We start from the raw sequence: 23,098 nt of genomic DNA, 5'->3' as shown, positions 1-23,098 counted from the left end.
GGGGGGGGGGGGGGGGGGGGGGGGGGGGGGGGGGGGGGGGGGGGGGGCGCTATAGGCAGAAGGGACCCGCCGCCCCTTGCCAGGAAGGAAGACCGAGTCCCAGCGAGTCCTGGCCAGGCAGGTCACCACGGGGTGGGAGCAGGGTCACTGCCACCCACGGGAGAGCCCTGGGCAAAGGCTGGCCGCCGGTCCCAGTGCGGGGAGGTGACCGCCCCTGCCCTCCCTGGGGACCAAGACTTGGGAGTGTGAGCGAGTTGTCCCAGCGGCGAGCAACACGGTTGCCATCTGCCTGTGGGGGTGTCCGGGGCACTCCCCTGCGGTCCAAAGATGTGGAGCTCCCGATGTGGCCTCAGGCATTGACTCGGGTAGAACTTAAAAGACTGAACTATCAGATTTTAAAATGTGGGCTTATTTTAAACGAGAAAAATTCTGATCCTCCTTAGCGGTACCCGGGTGCTATTTTAGCATACCTGAAATTTTGGGAAGAAATGTTAAATGTTTCCTGTTTAAATTAAGAATCAATCATGCTTCTTTTCAGATCCCGGTTTGGGTTTCCGTTAACTAGTCTAACCCAGGTTAAATGAAATGTATACTGTTGCCTTCCATAATGTGCACTTACGTGTGCACTGCCTTGCACTTATTTTGGGAGGTAATAAATCACAGCTGGGGCTCCTAAGCAGGAGAACTGTGTTCGAAACACAAGGCCATATGGAGCTTTGGCACTAGCTCTGCTTACCTGTGTTTTAATATGTTAGAGGGGGAAAGCTCTGATATCCTGAGGGTGATTTACACCGAACACTTCAGGCAAGTCTTAGAAGTACAAGGACTTCTAGCCTGATGATTAAACGCCCATAGAACCAAACTCAATGAAGAACATTTCAGTTGTGCATTTATGTAAAATATTTTTCACAGTGTTTTCCTCTGAATTCCGAAGGATTATCACTTAATACATTTGACCCTCGAACAACATGGGGGTTAGGGATGCTGACCCCCCCCCCAGTGCAGTTGAAAATCCAAGTATAACTTTTTACCCGCCCAAAATTTAATCACGGTTGACTGGAAACCTTACCGATCACATACATTTAGTCAACACGTATTACATATGTTATATGTATTGTACACTGTATTCTTACAATAAAGTAAGCTTGAAAAAAGAAAGCATTATTCAGAAAATCATCAGAGAAAATACATTCACAGTACTGTATTTATGCAAAAAAATCTACATGTAAGTGGACATAGTTCAAACCCGAGTTGCTGGAGTGCCAACTGTATACAGAATTGGGTTTCCACAGAGGTTATTATCATTCCATGCTTTAAATTGCTTTTCACACAGCAGCATATTCATAAGGGCTAAATCGGCTTATTATAGACCAGGCACTGTTTTGGGCACTTACATTCACAGTCTCATTTAATCCTCACAGATATGCTATTAGACAGGTGGGAGAGGCTAGTGGGCATGTGTGGCTGGAGCAAGGCTGCCTGACTTCACATGCCTCCACATCTAGCTGTGCAACCTTAACTGAGTCACCTAATCCCTGGTACCTCAGTTTCTTCAGCTGGGAAACAGAGAGGCGATCGTGGCTTGAAGGGGTGTCATCAAGCCTGCACATCATAAGTAGTATACATATCGATATCATCCTTGTCTTTGCGGAGGAACTGAAGCACAGAGAGATCAAAGTAACTTGTTCAAGCTTTCCCAGCCCGTACGTGGTGGCCCTTTGATCTGACCCCAGGCAGCGTGACTGGAGAGGCTGAGTTCCCATCACTAAAGTACTGGGGTCATACCTGAATACTTCAAGGAGGCCTTCTGATGCATAGTTTGGCCCACAGTCGCTTGTTAAACCACCTCCGGTACTGAAAGAAGTCTGAGCTACAGACAAACAGAGCCTTATAGGAGATTGAAAAATAGTCAGGCTGGACATCAGGAGGCCTGGGTTCCTTTTTTTAAAATAAATTTATTTGAGAGAGAGAGAGAGAACAAGGGGAGGGAGGAGCAGAAGGAAAGGGAAAGGATCTTAAGCAGACTCCACACCCAGCACAGAGCCCCATGAAGGGCTTAATCTCATGACCCTGAGATCATGGCCTGAGCTGAGATCAAGAGTCAGGTGCTTAACTGACTGAGCCACCCAGGCGCCCTAGGAGGACTGGGTTCTATCCCTGTTCTGCATCTAAGGATTTATTACCCAGCCCCTGGGGCTAGGACTGCTTCATTTGTCAACAAGGGGGCTGGAGTAGGTAAGCTTCTCTCCGCCCCAGATGCCATGAGATAAAAAGCTCCTTGAGCTTGAGTGAACAAAAAAGATATTGGATAATTCCTGTGTAGTTTTATTATGAGAATTCCATCAAAGCCCATTATCACATGGAATCATACTGAGAAGCCACTTCCTAAACATGACCAACTTGAGCAAAATGCCCAGGCTCTTCTCTAGTGACCAAGAACCTGGTCTTCCAGGAGACCAAGCAGGCATTGTGACTTTGGGGTGGAGTCACCAGGTGCTTCTATAGTCCTGAATTGTGGATTTCGACTTTGGGCCCTATGATGGTGAACTTTATGTCAGCTTGACTGGGCCGCAGGATGTCTAGACAGTTGTTCAGACATTTCTTCTGGGTGTATCTGAGAGGGTGTTTCTGGGTGAGACTAACATTTGAATCCATAGACTGAGTGAAGCAGACTACCCTTCCCAATAGGGGTGGGCCTCATCCAAGCAGTTGAAGATCTGAACATAAAGGCAGAGCAGCTGGGAATCCCTCTTGCCTGACTGTTGGCCTGGGCTATCAGTCTCTTATGGCCTTCAGACTCAGGCTAAGAGAAAACTAGTAAGAGGGCATTCGACCTGCCTGACTGCAGAGCTGGGACGTTGGTCCTTTCCAGCCTTTGGGCTCGAACTGAAACTCAGCTCTTCTTGGGTCTTGGGCCTGCTGGCTTTTGAACTGTAACATACCATTGTAAGGCCTGGTTCTCAGGCCTTCTGCAGGTCTTGGGACATAATAGTGTGAACCATTGCCTTATAACAAATCTCTTTATATATGTGTGTGTGTGTGTGTGTGTGTGTGTGTGTGTGTGTGTGTATGTGTGCATGTGTATATATGTGTGTGTATATATATATATATATATACACACACATATATATATATCTATGTATACATATGTATATATCCTACTGGTTCTGTTTCTCTAGAGAACCTGACTAATACAGTGCTCTAGTAACTTTGCTTAAAAATTCTCCTGCCAACAGGGCACCTGGGTGGCTCGGTCAGTTAAGGGTCTGACTCTTGGGTTTCATCTCAGGTCATGATCTCATGGGTCGTGAATTCGAGCCCCATGTCAGGCTCCCCGCTCAGCATGGAGTCTGCTTGAGATTCACTGCCTCTGCCTTTCCCCCTGCTCACTTGCTCTCTCTCTCTGTCTCTTTCGCAAATAAATAAATAAATAAAATCTTTAAAAAAAAAATTATCCCACCAGCGATCGGTCTTGCTTTTTAACGATTCCATGACTGTTTGGCTGCTGGTGGTGCTGCCTTTCCTTTTGCTGTAAAATACGGCCCCTTCCTGGAGATCTGATGAGAGGCCGGGGGCAGCGTCTGGCCTCCCGACCATTCGTTCAGTTCTCCTGAGTGATTCTCACACCAAGTCTGAACTTGGACATCGTGTGTCATCACACTCGTCCTTGGCCTCTGTAATCCGCACGTTTCCTTCCCTGAGTCCGTCTGTGGCTTAAAGATCTTTAGGCTTGTGGTACTAAGGGAGGCAGGGGATGTCTGTGCCAGGAAGAGAAGAGTTGTGGGTGAGGAAAACGAATGTCACAGGGCATCCTTGACGTGTGGAAATATTTAGGTTTTTAGTCAAAAAGAAAATGGATCTGTGCGTCTTTGATGACACAACTTTTGGAACCAATGAGGATTAGCCGGAGATGTGCGAGTCTGTGCTGACAGGCCCCCGACGCCGTATGCTAAAGCAGCACCGTGAAGGAGCAGGACCGGGAGAGGGAAGAGGCCTGTCCGTCGTGGACGTTGGGCGTCGCCGTAGGAGGAGGCTGGGGGGGCTCACAGCAGATGGAGGGCCGGGCAGACAGGAAACAAACAATGAGCTGCCTTTTGGAGATTGGGGGAGACTGATGAGAGTGAGTGGATTTCATTTTGCTCCTGTGGAAGCAAAGCATAAATAATGTGTCCACATGTTCCCAGGAAGGCGGTGGTAGAGCTCTAGGGTGGGGCCCCCCGCAAAGCCCCCTCCCTGGGGTGATTTATGAGCCCGAGTCAGCCCACCATTCTCGCCTGCATAATTATGCTTGTCTTTCGTTGGCTGAACTGACATGTTTTGAGATTAAATGACAAGATAATATCTTAAAGGTGATTTAAATTCTTTGGAGCTAGAACTATTCTGGAACTCTTTTAGAGATCCTATATTTTTTCCCAGTTTTCTCCCAGTGCCTAAAATAGTACGTGGAGAATACATCATATCAGCATCAACATTCTTGTATTCATGGACTTAAGGTCCAAAACCTTGCATTTATTATTTTCCCATTTCTTTTCATTATTCAGTATTCCAAAGGTAATCGGGAAGGTAGCAGTTTTCCTTAGTCAAGCGTTGTCTCTCATACAAAGTATTCCCTTTAAAAAAAAAAGATTTATTTGTTTAATTTAGAAAGGAGGGGACACTAGAGGAGGGTGGGGGGCAGAAAGAGAGGGAGAGAGAGGATCCCTGAGCAGACTCCCCACTGAGCACAAAGCCCGACGATGCTGGGGCTCCATCCCAGGACCCAGAGATCATGACCTCAGCTGAAATCAAGAGCGTGCCGCCCAACTGACCAAGCCTCCCAGGCAGCCCTCACACAGAACGTTTCATAAAACCATCAGAGAAAAATAAAAAAATTTTTTAAATTTTTTTAAAGTTACCTGTTTCTATACCAAATTGTAAAACATCCCTGACCCCTGCCCATATACTTGGTAAAGTCTCATTAAATTAATCCAGACATTTATCATAATAGCAGTAGGCCTAGTTAATTTTACACCTTACCAACCATCTAAAAATCCATTTCAGGGCACCTGGATGGCTCAGTCAGTTAAGTGTCTGCCTTTGGCTCAGGTCATGATCCCAGGGTGCTGGGATGGAGTCCCACATCGGGCTCCATGCTCAACAGGGAGTCTGCTTCTCCCTCTGCCTCTTCCCCCACTCATGCTCTCTCTCTCTCTCTCTCAAATAAAAATTTTAAAACCAATCAATTTCGAATGGATTCTAAATGCATACTTTTATTCTTTCAAATAGCAAACTCCTTGTACTTGCACCTCTCTTTTGTTCACTGGGATTTTTATTTAAAAGAAACAGTTCAGCTAGACACTAGAGTGTTAGAGGTGAGCCCCATTTCTGTGCCAACACTTCCGTGCACAGGAAAGCAAAGTGTGCAGGCTGCTGTCCGGCTACAGCTGCAGGTGTGAGAACCTGAGCCCTTGGACAGAGTATCTTGGATTTATAGGCAAGCTGTGTCCCTGCAGAACATCTAGGACTTTTCCCTGGTATCTGGAGCCTGTGTCAGGGGATCTAGAGCTTTCTTTGCAGAGACGCTTGGAAGCATCCGGTGGGTTTCCGCTCCTTGACCTGACCAGGCCTCCCCCGGACCGTGCAGCCGTGTGTTCACAGCGGTGTGCAGTCCCAACACAGTAAGAGAGAGTCTACCCGCTGTGGAAGCCGCGGTTTATCTGGAAGGGGAACAGAGGCCAGGGACACAGGAGAAGCGATGACGCTCGCGGTCTGTTACATTAGAAATGTTCAGAGCGTCGGATGCCAAACCACATTACATTTCGGGTTTGGTATGCGAAGGGGATGGTTCACATAAAACATTCCTCATTTTCATTCTTGATTTTTGCCCACATGTTTGTACCCCTCATCCGTTTGTCCATTCATTCCACAAGTATTCGTCAAGCGGCTGACCCTGTGTTTATCACCTGGGGGCAAGGCCACCGCAGTATGCCTGCCTTCACAGCGCTTATGGTTTGGTGGGGGACACAGGTGGTCGCGGTGTCGCATGATGTCATGAAATCATTGCATTTTTAAAACATTCTTTGAAAAGAGCAGCAGGCTGATTTTCTGAATTCTCTCCAGAAAGTCCTGACTGTTGATAAGCAATGGAATTTCCCACTAGCGTCATTTAAAGATGGATGTGGCTGCAGCAGAGACTGACTTAGGGACGCGGCTGCTCGTGTCGTGGGAAGGATTCGGGAATATTTGCAGATTTCTGTTTAAGAACTGACTACGTTAGAAAAGCAGGGTGATACTGAGGGTCTTGAGGAGGAGAAGGACGACAATGGCATCTCTGGGGTCAGATCAAAGTCCGTAGTGGAATAAAGGGAGCTTTGAAGACATAAGCTTCAAAGACATATGAAGAATAAAGAGGCTCAAGGGAGACCTCTTCTGCAAATCTGGCATTTTTAGGCAAGCCCTGGGGCCCAGTAGGCCTCCTCCTGGGAAGGACAGGCCAGGTACCTGGCACTCATGGGCTGGCCGGCTCGCCAGCCTCCTCCCTGTATTCCCAAGACAGCTCTCCTGTAAAAAAAAAAAAAAGAAAAGTAAAGAAAGAAAGTGCATGAGCTTCCTGGCTCCTAGTGTCCCTGTGTCTTTCTACCTTCTTCACCCTCCTGTCTTTCTCCTGCTTCTTCCCATCTCTACTTCTCCTTCCTCCTCCCCTTCTCTGTGTTTCTTTTCAGTGTTCCCAGCTCTGACAGTTCCACCCTCTCAAACTTTGTTTCACAGTTTTTAAATCTGCAGAGATAAAAATAACCCGCATTTATAAGCCTGGGGACTTAAAATAATAGTAATGTGGTTGGTAGGTGAGCCTGTGCACCACCGCTCCAGGGCTCAGGGAGCCTTTCTTTTCCTACCTGCCCCAAAGCTGGGCCGGCAGGAGACCCCAACCCCGAGAGAGAGAGCCGGGTGCCTCCTCGCCTGCTTCCCAGCCCTCTGTGCCCTGGGGCTCGCCTCACCCAGAGCAGTTAGCAGGGCCTGGAGCCACGCCTGGCCCCTACCAGCCAGCTCTGTCAAGTACCCTGCTTGCTCAGAGCCGAAGGGGAATGACATCAGAGGATGAGTTAGCCCTGGGCGGGGAGTTCAGGCAGAACTCCTGGCCACTGTCATTTGGAGTCGGTTCAAGGAAGGAGCAAGTCAGCAGCCACGCCTCGTGCCCAGGTGCCTGCTTGCACGCCGCAGCTCACTTCTCTGAGCACTTCTGGGTCCCACGGGATGGACAGGAGCCTGGTCTAACCCATCAGGAGGATGCAGAGCTTCAGACGGGGGGAGGCGATAGTACTCGAGCAGGTTGAAAGAGAATCCTTACAGATCCAAGACGCCCTATTTTTTTCTAAAGAAATGACTCTGAAGTAGACCCCGACACCCTGGAAACACGTTTAAAGAGTCACTGCCCCTAAGTTTTGTCTTCCTCATCCCCACATGGAAATCGGGACTTCACAGAGTAAACTCTCAGCTGAGGCTCGTGAAGATACCCGCTGCCTACGGGGCAGAGCCAAGTTCGAGGTCAGGCGCACAGGCTCTCCTTTCTTTGAACTTTGACTACTTTCTCAGCTTCCTGTGCTCGGCCTCCTCTGCTCCTCATCACGCCTTCGTCGTGAGCCCACCGGCCTGCAGGATGACCCGGCTTGTCCTTTTCCAGCACAGAGAGACATCTCTGTCGGCCCTGCCTGCCCCTAGGACCCTCTGTGTCTCTCCGTCACTGTCCTGCGTGTGGAGATTTATAATCTGTCTGATACGTCATTGACCCTTGAGCGACGGGGGTGTGAACCACGCAGGGCCCCTTATACCCGGATGTACTAGCCAGTGAACATAGTACACTACAATAAATGTATTTTCTTTTCCTTGTGATTTTCTAAATGATATTTTCTTTTCTCTAGCTTACTTTATTGCAAGAATACAGTATATAATATATATAATATACAAATATGTGCTCATCGGCTGTTTGTGTTACTGGCAAGGCTGCAGGTCAGCAGTGGGCTATTAGTAGCTAGTTTTGGGGGAGTCAAAAGTTGTATGTGGATTTTTGATGGCTCAGGTGGTTCATGCCCCAACTCCTGTGTTTTTCAGGGATCAACTGGGTATCGGTTTTCCTCCTAGACTACGAGTTCCTTCAGGGAGGGCCTGTATCGTATTCACCTTTGTATTTCCAGCACTTTGTATACCGTCTGACACTCAGTTCCAGCTCAACTGATGCTTCTGGAATGAATAAATAATCAGTGTTCCATAGGATTAAAAAATGCAGAGTCATGGGGACCTTCTAATGTAGAGCGATAGATACATTTTTCCCATTGAAAGGAAGCTTGAGATTGATAGTGTACATTTAAATATACACTTTTTTATTTTATTTTTATTTTTTAAAGATTTTATTAATATATTTGACAGAGAGAGAGACAGCTAGCGAGAGAGGGAACAGAAGCAGGGGGAGTGGGAGAGGAAGAAGCAGGCTCCTAGCGGAGGAGCCCGATGTGGGACTCGATCCCAAAACGCCAGGATCACGCCCTGAGCCGAAGGCAGACGCTCAACTGCTGCGCCACCCAGGTGCCCCTAAATATACACTTTTTAAAAATAGAGTATTCTATTTGGTAGCATCTACTTAAGGGAGACTTGGTGTTAAATACTTCGTGATAGAAGGGAAGCCTTCATTTTCATTTTAGCTTTTGGTCTACCTCTTTTGACTCTCAGGGTCTGTGCTTCATGTAATTCTCTGGGAATCTAGAAGAGGACTTTCCAGATCAAGCGTGTTCTGCTCTGTTCCTCATCAGTGACCGGTGCTCATTTTATACCCGAACCCACTGGTTTGACAGAGTTCTTTCCTAATCCTTAGAATTGCAGCGACTTCTTAGAGAAGACGGGAGAGAGATCCACCATCATGAGAATCTCATTCAGCCCCTCTGGGCAGGTGGCAGCCTCGGCACTATCCTGCCAGGACGAGGCGTCAGGGCTGATGACGTTTGTCTCTGGACAGCCTCAGTCGTACTTTGAGCAGATGCAGAGCCTTACTTGTTCTCAGAGTTTACTCCGTTCGATTAGTTATGTCCCGGGCCCCGTGGAGCTAGGAGGTAGAAAACGCGTACATGCCAGGTACACAAGCACCATCATAGTCATTACGTTGATGGGAGAAGTTCATCCTTTTCACTGGCTCAGGAACATAGAAATGGCCTCTGAGGAGATGACTGGTACAGTCTGTATCCTCCTTTTTTTTTTTTTTTTTTTGTTGAAGATTTTTTATTTATTTATTCGACAGAGATAGAGACAGCCAGCGAGAGAGGGAACACAAGCAGGGGGAGTGGGAGAGGAAGAAGCAGGCTCCCAGCGGAGGAGCCTGATGTGGGGCTCGATCCCATAACGCCGGGATCACGCCCTGAGCCGAAGGCAGACGCTTAACGACTGAGGCACCCAGACGCCCCCAGTCTGTATCCTTCTAGCAGGATCTGGGCTCTGTCTGAGCCCCCACGGAACCAGTTTTTGACTTCGATCTCGAGTTTGTGTTTTGTAACTTACATGGCTTTTTCGGGAACGCTCATGTGGATCTTCTGTTTTCACTAATATTCGTGGGCTCTCGTTTCTCCATCCATGAAATGAGGTAGCTGTCGTAGTAGATAATCTCGGGAATTGTTTCCAGCTTTTAAAATTCTACTTTATAGTTCTGTCTCCTTTTGTTGTTAGTATTTCAAAATCTCAAATCATTCGTCTATTTTTGTGAGAAGAACAGGCAATCAGTCTCTCATTCCCCACAGGTAAATGGCAACCTTTATTGGAAAAATATATATGTTGGAAAAAACAGCACTCAATTATGATGACATAAACAGTTGCCACTTTCAAGGGCCAATAACCAAGGAATTACAGGAAAGCATTGAATCTTCTGCCAGCATAACTGCCGTAACCCGAGATGGCCTGAGTACAAAGGGTATTTATACTTTGGGTTTCAGAAGAATAATTCAAATGGACAAGAGCCTCATCTTGTTATCACAAGAATGTCCAGATAATGTTTTCTTTAACTCCAGGAAGAGCAATTTAGAAGGCTGGATCCTGCCACATGGGTCCAGCTGCATGTTTAATACTCTTGGAAAAAATTGTTCTATAAACACAGAAATCACCAAGTACGGATGCTTGAAGGATGTTTCTTTCTTTGCTTACCGTTTCAGGGCCTTGTATACACAAGAGCACAAAATTAATAAACACTATCAAATTTGCTGTTATCATAAACCATGCAGCAAGTCACAAGCTATCCCAGAATTTCACTCTTAAATGGTTTGAAAGCACTGAACATCGAGCCAAGTGTAATGAGAGTTCGCAAAACATGGCTCAGAATTCCGTAGTCAGTCTCCCTAGTTAATAATTGGTAAGACTTTTCACTTTTAGCAAATTAGTATTGCCACTGGAGAACGTCTGTCTGAAGAAGACTGAGGGCGTGTTTTTCACACCCCAGGGACACGTCTCCACACCAAGTACGCCCACGGTGGCCTCGTTTTTTCCGGCAGTTCCAGCCTGTTTGTATGGGGACAGCACACGAGGCTGAGAAGCTCCTCCCACCTTCCTGCACTTCCTCCTCCTCCTCCCTCCGCCCCTGCACGCTCTGTGCGCTCCCTGGAAAAATGCAGGGTGACTGGCACAGAGATGCCTTCCTATTCCTCTCTGAAGGGCTTGAGGTGTTGCCTGGAGAGCCACTGACCATGGTCACTGCATTTCCCACTGCGTGATCATCTCTGTCCTTGGAAGCCAACCTTCCCCTTTATCCTGCTCTCTGGATACCTGGGCAGCGGAAGGGTAATCTTCTCGTTGGGGAGAAGTCACCTCCCCCCACGGACATACGGCAGTTTCAGAAAACTTTAGGGCAGGTTGTGCTTCTCAATGTCACGTCAAGGACAAGGGTAATGTTCTTTTGCCCTCTCAGGTTTACCAACTCCGACACCCCATCCTTCTGGACACCGTGGTTTCTTACTCTTCAAATGTATGCATCATAAAGGGGAGCTCATGGAAAATCTTTTTATAGAAATGAACATATTGTTTCTATCCTGGCCTTTCTATTTTGGGGGCAGGGAGAAAGGGAAGGTGTAAGGCCGCGTCACATGTTTGAAGCAGACACACCGCCCTGCCAGAATGAGAGCTCTGATGCTGGCTCTCCCTGTATCCAAGGTCCACCTAGCTTTCGTGACACGGTCCACAACATGGGGACTTTCAAGGAAGTGAAATGCGTGCAAACAACAAAACTGCCCCCAGGCTAATTTTTTTTTTTTGTCAGTATCACTGAAAGTCACAACTGTTGGAAGGGTGAGTTTCATTTCTTCACCCAGAGGGGATCCCATCCCTTGGCTAAAGATGACAACAGGCAGCAGGACGGCATCACGAGCGTGCTCACGGGAACCTGTTCTTTCTCTGCTTGTTGATAGGTTGTTGAAGAGCCCGGCGTCACGATGACTGAGCGCTTTGACTGCCACCATTGCGAAGAATCTCTCTTTGGCAAGAAGTACATCCTGAGGGAGGAGAGCCCCTACTGCGTGGCGTGCTTTGAGGCCCTCTATGCCAGCACTTGCGAGGAGTGCGGGAAGCCCATCGGCTGTGACTGCAAGGTATCCCTGGACCTCCCCTGGGGCAGCGTGCCCGCGACTCCGGGATCCCTCAGTGCTCCCCAGAAACCGCGGGCTTCTGTGTGGTTTGCGCTGAATCTCTGACCCTTCCTGCCCGTGGAAATTCCGTGTCTTGAGCCCCCTCTGGTGGGCTTGTCCCCTGCAGCCAAGAAGCCTTTCTGAGCCTCCTCCCTCCAGCTGCTCTGTGCCCGCTCCTGATTCCGTAGCGCTTAGTGAGTACATTTCCAGGACGCTCGCGCCAAGTGTACTGAGCACACTTCCTACACTCTGGCTCTTGGCGTCCCGTTCGAACACCCCCTGCCTCGCAGCACTCTGGCTTTCTGGAGGGCAACGCCGTCTCACTCGTGTTCACCCCGTGCTGACTCAGGAGCTGCAGGTGCTGCTGAGTAAATACTGGGGGAGGGAATGTGTACTGGGGTGACCCGGAACTGATTCCCAGATGAATGGGCATGTAAAACACTAACTTCATTGGAACATTAGGGCCTCTTTTCAGTGAGAGAAGATCAGGATTGGTAGTGTTTCTTTTTCAAGTGGAAAGGCTCTCGCCTAAGGGATGACCAGCTTTTCCCGCTGTGGATGGCAACAGCAGGGTCATTGGTGCTGATTGGCTGGGGTTGAGTGCTGAGGACCCTGGCCCGTGCTTCTCAGCACATCTTAGTCCAAGCTGGACCACCCAGAAGTCCCCCTGGAGGTCCCCATGACGATAAGATCTCTGATATCTTCACCTGCTAACCGGTTGCTAAGACACACTGGATAAGACTTTAGGGACTGTCCTCCTCGGAGCTGCAGAATTGGTACAAACTGGGGTCCCTTGGGGAGCTCCTAAGGGATTCCCAGCTTAACAGACTGCAAGGCGATTCGGGTCATCTTGGTGTCTCTTTTCCGCTCTCTTCCCTTGCACTCTGCTGGGAGCTTTGCCTCTCTCCTCCGTGGTTACGAACGTCAGTACGTAGCTACTGCCTGATCGGGTCAGGCCGTGCCTGCAGCAGGCACGTGTGACCCAGCCAGTGCGCGGGTGTGACGTTTCTTTCCTCTGTCACGTCATTCCCAGGAAAGGCGGGACTCGGAGGGCTACCCTGTCAGTTTCTGCCGCTGGGTATTTGGTGACAGTTGGGGAATAACTTCCATTCTGTGTGGAGGGAAGCCTTTGCCCCAGGCAGAGACAAAGGTTCTGCAGCCTGGGCCACTTGAAGCCGGGCCTCAGCCACGTAACTTTTGGCTACACAACAGGGGAAGCCTGCCTAAAAGAAACCGAACAGCAGCAGTCCTGCATAAACTTCAAAATGTGCAGAGGTGGGGCTGCCCTGAGCAGAACACCGCTGATCTAAAAAGCTACATACCGTCCTGTCTCTAGCGTTGTCTGATGTATGTCTCATTGCCCCTCCTGGATTCTTAGAAGACTCTTAGTCCCTGTTCCTTTATTTACAAGGCCAGGCATAACCACTCCGACCCCAGACTGCCCGGTTCCAGTCCTGGCTCCGTGTCTCACTAGCTGTGTGAGCTTGCGGTGATGACTCGCCCCCTCTGTGCCTGTCTTTGCCTTTATGACATGCAAATGAAACTGGTGCCAACGTGATGGGGTTATTACAGTACGTGGATCCCAAGCCTCGGCACTCCGAATAGCAGCCGATGGTCTTGTAAACTCCAGCGGACTACTTCCCTGTTCTTTCTGCAACACGTTCCCTCCACACACCCCCTGGGAGTTTCGTGCTCTCTCTCTGTTTGCATTATGGGAACATCAATAAAAATGTCCGGTTTGAGAAGAACTAAGAGACAAAAGAAAAAAAATGATCTCTTATAAAAATTTAACCTGGAATGGGCTTAAGTGGGTGAGAGGCTCAGATATTATTTCAACAAAGAACAACACATTTCGGGTATCTGGGGCTAGTCGTCCTTGACCAGTGGCTAAAGTAAAAACAAACCAGCAGTCTCTCCTCATTTCTCCAATACGATGTAGTGCAAAGACCCTTAAAACTAGTTACCCTTCGGCACACACTTGAGCAGATAAACAAAGTCCCCCAGATGGGGCCAAAATCAACAAGACCGCTGCAAAGCCGCGCGTTAATCATGCTGAACTTTTCAACCCGCTTCACGGGTTACTATACGTGGAGCTCTGCCATGTGGTTTTCTGCGTTGTGGAAGGAACGGGGATGCTTCCTTGAAGTTGGACTTGGCTGCTTGGGGCTCTTCAATATTTGGAACGGTTAGCTTGACTTTCAGAAGTCATGATGTTGTTGACTTTGGGTAGGAAGCAATGATAGGAAAAACATTCCTGCTGTTTCAGGAAGTAAAGCTGAAAGTCCTGGCAGGCGGGGCACTGAGCTGGCAGAGCTGCTGGCCCTTCCCTTGTCTCCAAATAGCACCAGGAGCCCCGCTCAGCTCCTCCTCAGAAGGACACGTGCCTGGGTATAGATTTAAAATACGGGCACGTCGATGGGCATCGGGCTCGTTTTGTGGGTATTGAGAGACTTGTGTGTGATAGAGATGGGACTTCAGGACCTGTTTCGGCAGTTAGCTCACATAGGTTTGAAAATGTTTCTATGCACTTACGCAGTGGTATTTGCTATTTCTGTTTAGTTACTCTGAGGATATGCTGTGCTCTCAAAGGAGAGAAATCATTCATTTTAGGACCAGTGGAATAGGTGAGAACAGGTAATGCAAATAAAATTTCATGCTCCTCTAACATTGCCCCATTCCTGAAATTTTTCTTGGATGTCTGTGGGTACCAGCAAAAAAAATTTTGGTCTGATGACAGATATTTTTGGATGGGTCTACTTATGTTCGGGGCTTCAAAAAATCAAGAAACTAAGGAAAATGTAGGCGGGGCCCATAACTCCAGAGACAGCTGCTAGTACTGGGTACTTCACAAATCAGGGATTGAACAAACTCTGGGCCGCATGGCTAGCTCAGTTTGTTTCTAGAACATACTTTCCAGGGGCGGCTGGGTGGCTCAGTCGTTGAGCGTCTGCCTTCAGCTCAGGGCGTGATCTCAGAGTCCTGGGATCGAGCCCCACATCAGGCTCCTCCGCTATGAGCCTGCTTCTTCCTCTCCCACTCCCCCTGCTTGTGCTCCCTCTCTCACTGGCTCTCTCTGTCAAATAAATAAATTAAATCTTTAAAAAAAAAAAAAAAAAACATCCTTTCCAGCTTCTGAGTAATTAAGTGGGAAACATCGAACTGATAATCAGTTTGACACAAGGCCACCCACCAAACTAAGTTTCTCAGCAAACGTCTGTAAATTTCTCAAGGATCAGAAAATCTCTGGGGTCCTTGGGCAGAAGGCAGCCAGGGAACTGAAAGGGGAGGCAGAGGCTCTTACGCCAACACATGAAATCTAGCAGTCTCTGCTATACTTCTACAAGGCTCCTAACCATGGCCGGTGTAGGAGGCATGAGGTCCGATTGGAAACACCTGTTTGTCCTGCCCTCGAGCAGGACGCAGGCTCCCCTGCCCACCCTCTGGGCCTTTGTGAGAAAGGCTACTATTCCAGACACGTTCCAGACACGTCCTCACAGTTCAACTCCCACACCCAGCACTTTTTTATTTGTTGAAGTGATTTTTAAGTGCTTAGTGAGTGAATCATCTTTTTAGAGTTTCCATGTAATTTGTCCACAGAGTTTGTAATGAGCACTGAAAATCTATTTATTTGGACATCCTCCCGTCAGAGAAAAATCTGTTTCTAAAGGAAAATGAAGGAAGCAGGATCCTCAGAGCTGGGAACGAGGCTGACCAGGAGGGTCACGCAGGAAGGACCTCTTAGGCCCTGAAAAACCAGAGGTACCCAGAAGGCACGCCACACTCAGCAGTGACACCTCCCCTGCCCAAGGTGGACCTCAAGCCACACAGGCCTGGGTCCACCTTCAGCCAGCTGAGGAGTGGAGACGTTGATGTCTCCTACAAGCCTCTGTTTCTTTTTCTTTCTTTTCTTTTTTTTAAAGATTTTATTTATTTATTTGACAGAGAGAGAGACAGCCAGTGAGAGAGGGAACACAGGCAGGGGGAGCAGGAGAGGAAGAAGCAGGCTCCCAGTGGATGAGCCCGATGTGGGGCTCGATCCCAGGACTCTGGGATCACGCCCTGAGCCAAAGGCAGATGCTTAACGACTGAGCCACCAAGGCGCCCACAAGCCTCTGTTTCTAAAAACAGGGTTGCCTGCATCGAGACTGTCACAGGAATTAAGTGAGTTAACCACGGTTGGGACACCTGAGACGGGGCTCCGCAGAGCGAGTGCTGTCTTTTCTGTCACCGTCCGTTATTCGGGACCTTTGTTCTTAAGTATTTGAAGGAACATAGAGTTGAAAACATGATACCCTGGCAGTCTCAAAGCGTAGGATATCTTTTCAAAGTGCGGAGCCTGATGGGTTCTGAGAATCTATTTATCAAGTGAAATCCCATGGATTTGAGGAGGGGTGGGTTTGGGAAATCCGTGTCTGAACTTCCTCCAGCCCGGGAGGGGTGATGCCAGGACCAGCCTCAGTCAGAGTGACCCTGCTGCCTGGGGCCATCTTCAGCCGGCCGAGAGGGCGAGGGTCCCGCCAGGCCACCTGCTCGTCCCCCTGGCTGGAGTCTCAGTGAGTGCAAGTTCAGAGTCAGACAGCAAGTGCTTCCCATATTAAGAATGTTTCTGAAGTGGAAAAATCATGAAATCTGAAAGGAAGTGTTTGGGGCTAATCTTACGTTGTTTATCAACATTTTACTGCAATTTATGACATTTCCGTGAGCACAAAATTAGCCTTGGTATGTTTTCTGGAATGTGTAAAAGATCTACCCTCTCTTTCTCTCTCTCTTTTCTTCCTCTCTTTCCTTCTTCACTTAGAGGACATTAAAAACCACGATATTTCCGGACACTCTGAGGTTCTTCAAAGTCAGTGAGTCTATGCTTCTTAACCGTGTGACTTCCAACACTGAAACTGTGTCCTTTGGGGACCACACAGTATACTCGATACATAACAGAATTAAGCTAGATGGACTCAGTTCGTCCTAAGAACGAAAACTAACCATCTGTTTAGAGCTGTGAACGCAAGAAAGGAGAAGGACCTCCAGGTACCAAGAGTTGGAGAGAAGGATTCAGTGTGATGTGAAGCTCGGGTCCACGCACACGGGTGTGGTCCATTGTAACGGCCTCTGGGCCTTTGGGTGGTAGTTTCCAGCCCACCTCTCAGCTGCGCACTCCTGTGCCTAAAACCCCGCCCCACGCCGAGACTCAGAGGAGCGTGTTGTCTTGGCCAGAAGCCTCAGCGTGCCCTCCGAAAGCAAACCAGTGTTTAGTTACCTTCCTCTGGCCATAAAGTCTTTTCTCACTTCCTGTGTATTGTGGGCTTTCTTAAGAAGTGAGTCCAAGAGGAAGCTGTGACATGAATTTATTAGCTTAACTCCGATTTCCAAAGACAGCACAAGCCGAGAGCCCAAGAGAGGGAATTACGGGGAAACCTGATAGCGTAGCGAGTTAGATAAGGGTTTCCACCAGGGTTCTGCAGAAGGTGTTGACCCGGGCTCGCAGCCGCGGCGTGCTCGCTGGGGGTGGCGCGTGACTTCCCTCCGGCCGGGGCAGCTCACGGAGCAGGTGGCATGCCAGCTGGGCCATACAGCCGGGCTGGGTTCTGCCAGTTGGAGAGGAGGGGAAGGGCCTTCCAAGGCCAGGCGCACCGTGGGCCGGGGCGCAGAGGTCTCATGGGTTGGGAGCTGGGCTTTGGAAGGTCCAGAAGTCTTGCATTGATGGCTAAGGTCTAGTGTCATGTGTCTGGAACCCCGAGCATGGAGGAGCACATTCTAGTGCCTCGTGGCTGCCAGCACATCAGCGTAACCTGCAGCTGCTGTGCGTTCAGGTTCACTGGAGGAAAAACGGGTTTCTGCAGTGCTTCCGACCCATGGGGACCCTGAGACGAACTGTGTCACGGCTGTCCACGCGCACTGACCACTCTGCCGCTCTTTCCTCCCATCTGGGGCCTCCCTAAGTGGAGACCGTGGTGACATCTGGTGCCTTTGTTGTCACGATGTCGCCCATAGAGGTTCCTCCCTCAGTTTTTTGAAGACCAGCCTGGAAGGCAAGTTTCCTTGAACCCGTATTTCCTTTCCCTCTTGTTCCACTAACATGCAGCGCAGCCCGTTTGTCGATGTTGATGCCCTGGGTAGAGCCCACAGGCGGTGCTGAGCCCAGGACTACCTCTTCTCAACCCTCCAGCCCTCCCCGGGCTTCTCTTCTCAGCCCGGCAGTGGGCGAGGCACGGAGCACAGAAAATACTTGCAGCTTTTCCACAGGGGCGGTCCTTCCAAGGTGTCTGGTCTGCACAGAGGGAACCCACCTAACATCTGTAAAGGCTTTTCCACCGGCTGCGTAATAGTCAGAACCTTTTTTTTTTTTTTAATTGTGGTGAAATACACATAACCTGAAATATACCATCTTTGCCTTTTTGAAGAGTGCAGGTCAGGAGCGCCACACGCATTCACCTTGTTGTGCGGCTAACCTCTGGGACTCTTCATCTTGCAAAATTTGAAACTCTGTGTCCAGGAAACAACTCCCCGTCTCTCTCTCCCCCAGCCTCTGGCTCCCACCACTCTATTCCTGTCTCTGCATTGGACTACTAGGTACCTCGTCCAAGCAGACTCATATAGTATTCGTCGTTTTGCGTCTGGTTTATTTCACTAAGTGTCATGCCCTCAGGGCTCCTGCACGTTGTAGCACATTTCGGAATTTCTTTCCTTTTTGAGACTGCATAATATTCCCTTGTGAGTACGTACCACATTCTTCTGATCTGTGCATCCGTTGACAGACACTTGGATTGCTTCCACTTTTTTGGCGATGGTGGATAATACTCTATGAATACTAGTCTACAGATTCCTGCTTTTGATTCTTTATGCATCTGCCCAGATGAAGAATTGCTGGAGCATATGGTAATCCTGTCTTTAATTTTTGGAGGAACTGCCAATACTGTTTTCCATAACAAAAAAAAAGGTTAAATGCATTTATTCCATAGTCAACATTACCACAATGGTAATGATCAAAACCTCCCAACTCTTCTTAAATGAGGCTGATTCCCATTCTTATCGGACAGGGCTTTGGTGGCTTGTTTGACTTTATTCAAAGTCTCAACAGGGGCAGTGCTGAGCTGCATTCATTCACAAAATGTGGCATTATTTCTGAATGTTTTCAGTGGAAATGTACAGATCTCATCAAGGGTACAGTTTTTGAAAGCAAAGAGTAAGGCAGGCTCGACAAGGAGTTTACCTGGAATGGCTCACTGCAAATAGCTTTTGAATCAGAGGGACACGAGCTCGAAGCTTGCTTGGTTCAGCTCTGTGCCGGCGTGGGACTGCAGGCCCACTACTGAGCTTCCGTAATAATATTTACCTCGCAGGGCTGCACGGGGCCTGAACTCACAGCCTGGCAATGAGTACCATGACACATGTTCCGGAAAGAGAAAAAGAATGATTTCTTCCTGGAAATATATGGGCTTCACGGTGTATAATGAGTTTACCTCTATAGTCGCAAAGTCTAATTATAGAAGTTTATACTTTGTTTCATTTGTCAAAATAACGAGTCGGGCACGGGTGATTTTTCCCCCCTCCCGTTTAAACAGTTCATCCCCTCTCCGCTGCCTTCAGGATCATCTTAACCTCCGTGCAGAACTAAAAGGGCCCTCCCGCCCCAGCCTGGACCTGAATTCCCCCGCCAGGCCCTGGGCTGTCCCTCCAGCCTGACCACACCTCTGCCGGGGACCCCTCTCTCTCCCACCTCTGCTGTGCCCATGCTCTGTCTCTGCCTGAAAGTCCCCCTCCGACCCCTTCTACCCCCCACCCTGCTGTCCACGGGCCATCCACACTCAGGTGGTGGCACGTGCACTGGAAGTCTCTCCTGACCCCCTTCTCCCCAGCTGAAACCAGAGCCCTGTCCTCGCAGCCGCTTCTCTGACATACCCTGTGCTCTGTTTGCCCCTCACCAGTTGCCCACGAGCAGGAGTCATGAGTTGCATGTTCTGTGTTCCTCTTTCTTACCGACCACACCTAAGGGAAATCCTTGGGTTTTTGGAAAACATCTCTTTCTCACACAGACACACATCCCCCCATCTAAACGGCAGCTCCGAAACACAGCCGGAGGAAAGCAGCCCAGCCCTCCTCATTTCACCAGCAGGGTCACGGTCCAGGCACGCCCACTCTCTGGGCCTCGGCCCCTCTCTGCTCTCTGTCTGCCCCGGGATGGGTGGGACTCCCCTAGCCTGTGGGTCAGGCAGGGCAGCCGCGGGCCCCCCTCCGACCCTCTCACTGTGTCGCATGTCTGGTCTGCAGGACTTGTCCTACAAGGACCGACACTGGCATGAGGCCTGTTTCCACTGCTCGCGATGCAAGAGCTCGCTGGTGGACAAGCCCTTCGCCGCCAAGGAGGAGCAGCTGCTCTGCACGGACTGCTACTCCCACGAGTACTCGTCCAAGTGCCAGGAATGCAAGAAGACCATCATGCCAGGTCAGGAATGGCCCTTCTCCCTCACCATGTGCTTGTCTTCCCTTCCACTTGCTGAACTCGTCCTCGGTGGGCTATTCAGCAAACGGCACTGTGCCCCGCTGCGCACCCGGAGCTGGGCTGGGAGCCGGGCGCTCATGGAGTAGTGAGTGGGGGGCACAGCCCTTCCCCTGTGCTCCCGGACCCCATGTTCTAGACAGACATTCATTCTCAGCAGACAGACTTGATCACAGCTGGGTCAAGTGTTATGACAAGTAATAAGGTGACTTGTTCTTAGGGGGGAGGATGGGACCATGTCCCTTGTTTCTTGGGTGAAGTTGGTTCTGTTTTGTGGGAGAGAGGAAGCTCTTATTTTTAAAAATTGAGTGAACGAGATTATATAGAAATTTTTAAATACGGGATCAAAAAAGTCTCGTCTGCCACATCCAGAAATGAGGGCAAGGAAAGTAACCACCAGGAGAAGAGCCTGAGGTCTGGACCCTGGGCGAGTGAGAGGTTCGCGTGCCGGCGGCACCCGGCTCACAAGCCATGGACAACCCACGTGTCCGTCGTCTGCATCACCGCTAAATGGTACCAGAGGGTAGATTCGCCAGAGTCAGCAAATAAAAATACGGACTCCCGGTTCAGTCTGGGTTGTAGATAATTTTTTAGCCTCTGGCCCATGTGGGACGTCTTGAAGCTGGCGTCCCTACGAGAGAGTCCCAGGACCCCAGGGGAGAACTCTGTGCAGTGAACGTCTGCGGCAGGTGTGACCCTCACGGAAGACAGACTGGCATGAAGCTGTGGCTAGGCCCCTGCGATCCAGCCAGGTGGCTGGGGACCCAGCCTGCCGTGAGTCCGTGGAGGGCTTGGAGAGATGCTGCCGTGAGCCTCCTGTTGGCAGGCGCTGGCAGAGCTTCTTCCAGATCAGGCTCAGGGTGGCAGGAGGGGCGCCAGTCAGGCCAGCCTTCCAGCCGCTGAGAAGCTGCAGCCAGCCAGCCAGGACCCCCCACGTCACCGGGAGGGTGCCCACCCTCAAGACAGGCCGGGGCTGCGGCCGGTAAACGTCCTTCAACCCAGGGAGGTTTAGAATTAAGGGCAGACACAGGAGGAAATCTAACCCACAGCAATAAGGTGTTCAGTCTGCTGAAGTAGATGGGAAGGTTTAAAAAAATGTGGTCTGAAGAGTAAATTAAGTGTACATGATTCAGGCTTGTGATTTCAAAGGCGAGTTACCTTAATTTATCACCTGTCTTGATGTTCAGGGGATTTTATGATTCATCGTATTCACAAGCTTAATTCATTTCAGCAACACTCACTTAAGAACTTAAGGTTTGGTTTGTTGGTTGAGGTTTTTAAAAGGGATATCAAATATGTGAAACTTTCAAGTGTAGGTTTAAAGGAGTTGAGGTCTGGGGGCACCTTGAGTGGCTCAGTCGGTTGAGCATCTGAGCCTCGATTTGGGCTCAGGTCGTGATCTCAGGGTGGTGAGATCGAGCCCCATATCGGGCTCCACCCTGGGCGTGGCGTCTGCTTAAGATTCTTTCCCTCGCCCTCCCCCCCTCCCCCACTTATGCACATACACGGGCACACACACGCGCTCTCTCTCTAAAAAATAAAATCAGGGGCACCTGGGTGGTGCAGTCGGTTTAGCGTCGACTCTTGGTTTGGGCTCAGGTCGTGGTCTCAGGGTCACGGGGCTGAGCCCCACGTCAGGCTCCAAGCTCAAGGAGAAGTCTGCTGGAGTTTTTCTCTCCCTCTCCCTCTGCCCCTCGTGCACGTTTGTGCGCTCTCTCTCTCTCTCTCTCTCTCGAGTGCGCGCGCATTCTCTCTCTCTCTTTCTAAAATAAATAAAGAAACCTTTAGAAAAATTAAATTAAGAAAAAAGAGGAGTTGAGGTCTGTACCTTAATAAATAGAAGCAAACACAAAGGTCCCTTAAAAGTGATTTTTAAAACTTCACCCTACTCACGAATGCTAAGATGCATCAGATGAACTGGGGTTGAGGGCTTTGAGCTGGTCGCATCAGCCGATGGAATGCTCATTTTTAAAAACCGCAGTAGCTGGCTGAGTCACCATACTTCACACAGTAGCTGGGCTCAGACTGACGTGTGACGAGAATTAGGGCTCCCACGGTCATCTAGAGCCAGACTGTAGTGGAAGGCTGCTGGCCGTGGCCTGGAGTTTTCCTTGTGTTTTTGGTTTGCTTCGTTGTCGGCAGTGAAGAGATACTGAGGAGTTTTTGAGCAAGAGACTAACGTGTGGGAAGTGTTATTATAGGGAGAGAGATTGGATAAGAAAGAGTACGTTTTAAAAAGGCAAGGGCGTAATTAGGCCTTCATTAAGATGGTTTCTCATTGCTGCTACGTTTCGCTGCTTGAGACATCTGAAAAGATAGCTGACTCCACGCTATTACAAGGAGCAAAACCCCCAGACCAAGGCCTCTTACAGAGTTGTGTCAGCACTGCAGATGCGTGACGAGGGCCCGCGAAATGAAAACCAGAGCCCGCGTCAAGCCGGCTGACCCCTGGTCCTGTCCCACAGGGAGTCACCCACAGAGACAGAGTGGTCCCGGCACGGTGAGAAACACGAAACTAATTAAAACCAAATTAAATCTTTACCAGGTTCTCATGACAAGAGCCCAAGGGACTTTCCATTCTGCCTCATAGCAGACTCCCCCATCCCCTGCCACACCTCCCTGGGTCCCGGGCTGCCAAAGACTCCTGCTCCCCTACAGCGGGCTCTTGGGGCCCCCTTTCTTCATGCTCACTCTGCACCTTTTTTTGGTTTTGCTTGCTTGCTCGTTTGCCCCCCTCAGCAGTGCTTTGGCCTTTTGCAAGGCACTCCTGCCGGCCTGTCGGCATCTCCCTGCCCTCATCAGCAGACCTGGAGGACCCCGTGAGGACAGTCTCCCACCCCACTAGGACTCTAGGGTGCAGTGGGAGGTCATGCATACACCTAGCCCCTGCGGGGCTGGCCGCAGACCCTTCAGACAGCCGGGGAAGTTTACTGTTTGGATGGTGCCTCGTGTGAGTGCTTGAGACCCCCCCCCCCCC

At 49.7% G+C, this 23,098-nt stretch overlaps 1 protein-coding gene across 4 annotated transcripts in view; it reads left to right on the top strand.

Moving 5' to 3' along the window:
* FHL2 (four and a half LIM domains 2) overlaps positions 1-23,098 on the top strand; it is a 67,941-nt gene that overhangs the window by 33,833 nt on the left and 11,010 nt on the right. For all 4 annotated transcript variants that reach the window (XM_008699090.2, XM_040623661.1, XM_008699089.2 and 1 more), the window contains exons 2-3: positions 11,412-11,591; positions 19,893-20,067. In XM_008699090.2, the coding sequence (XP_008697312.1) occupies positions 11,436-11,591; positions 19,893-20,067 (331 nt within the window). In that variant the 5' untranslated portion in view covers positions 11,412-11,435. The remainder of the gene's footprint in view (positions 1-11,411; positions 11,592-19,892; positions 20,068-23,098) is intronic.

Source organism: Ursus maritimus, unplaced genomic scaffold, assembly GCF_017311325.1.
Source record: "Ursus maritimus isolate PB19 unplaced genomic scaffold, ASM1731132v1 scaffold_6, whole genome shotgun sequence".
NCBI classification, from domain to species: domain Eukaryota; kingdom Metazoa; phylum Chordata; class Mammalia; order Carnivora; family Ursidae; genus Ursus; species Ursus maritimus.
The sequence above is the reverse complement of the archived record's forward strand: the minus strand, read 5'-3'. Positions and strand labels throughout refer to the sequence as shown.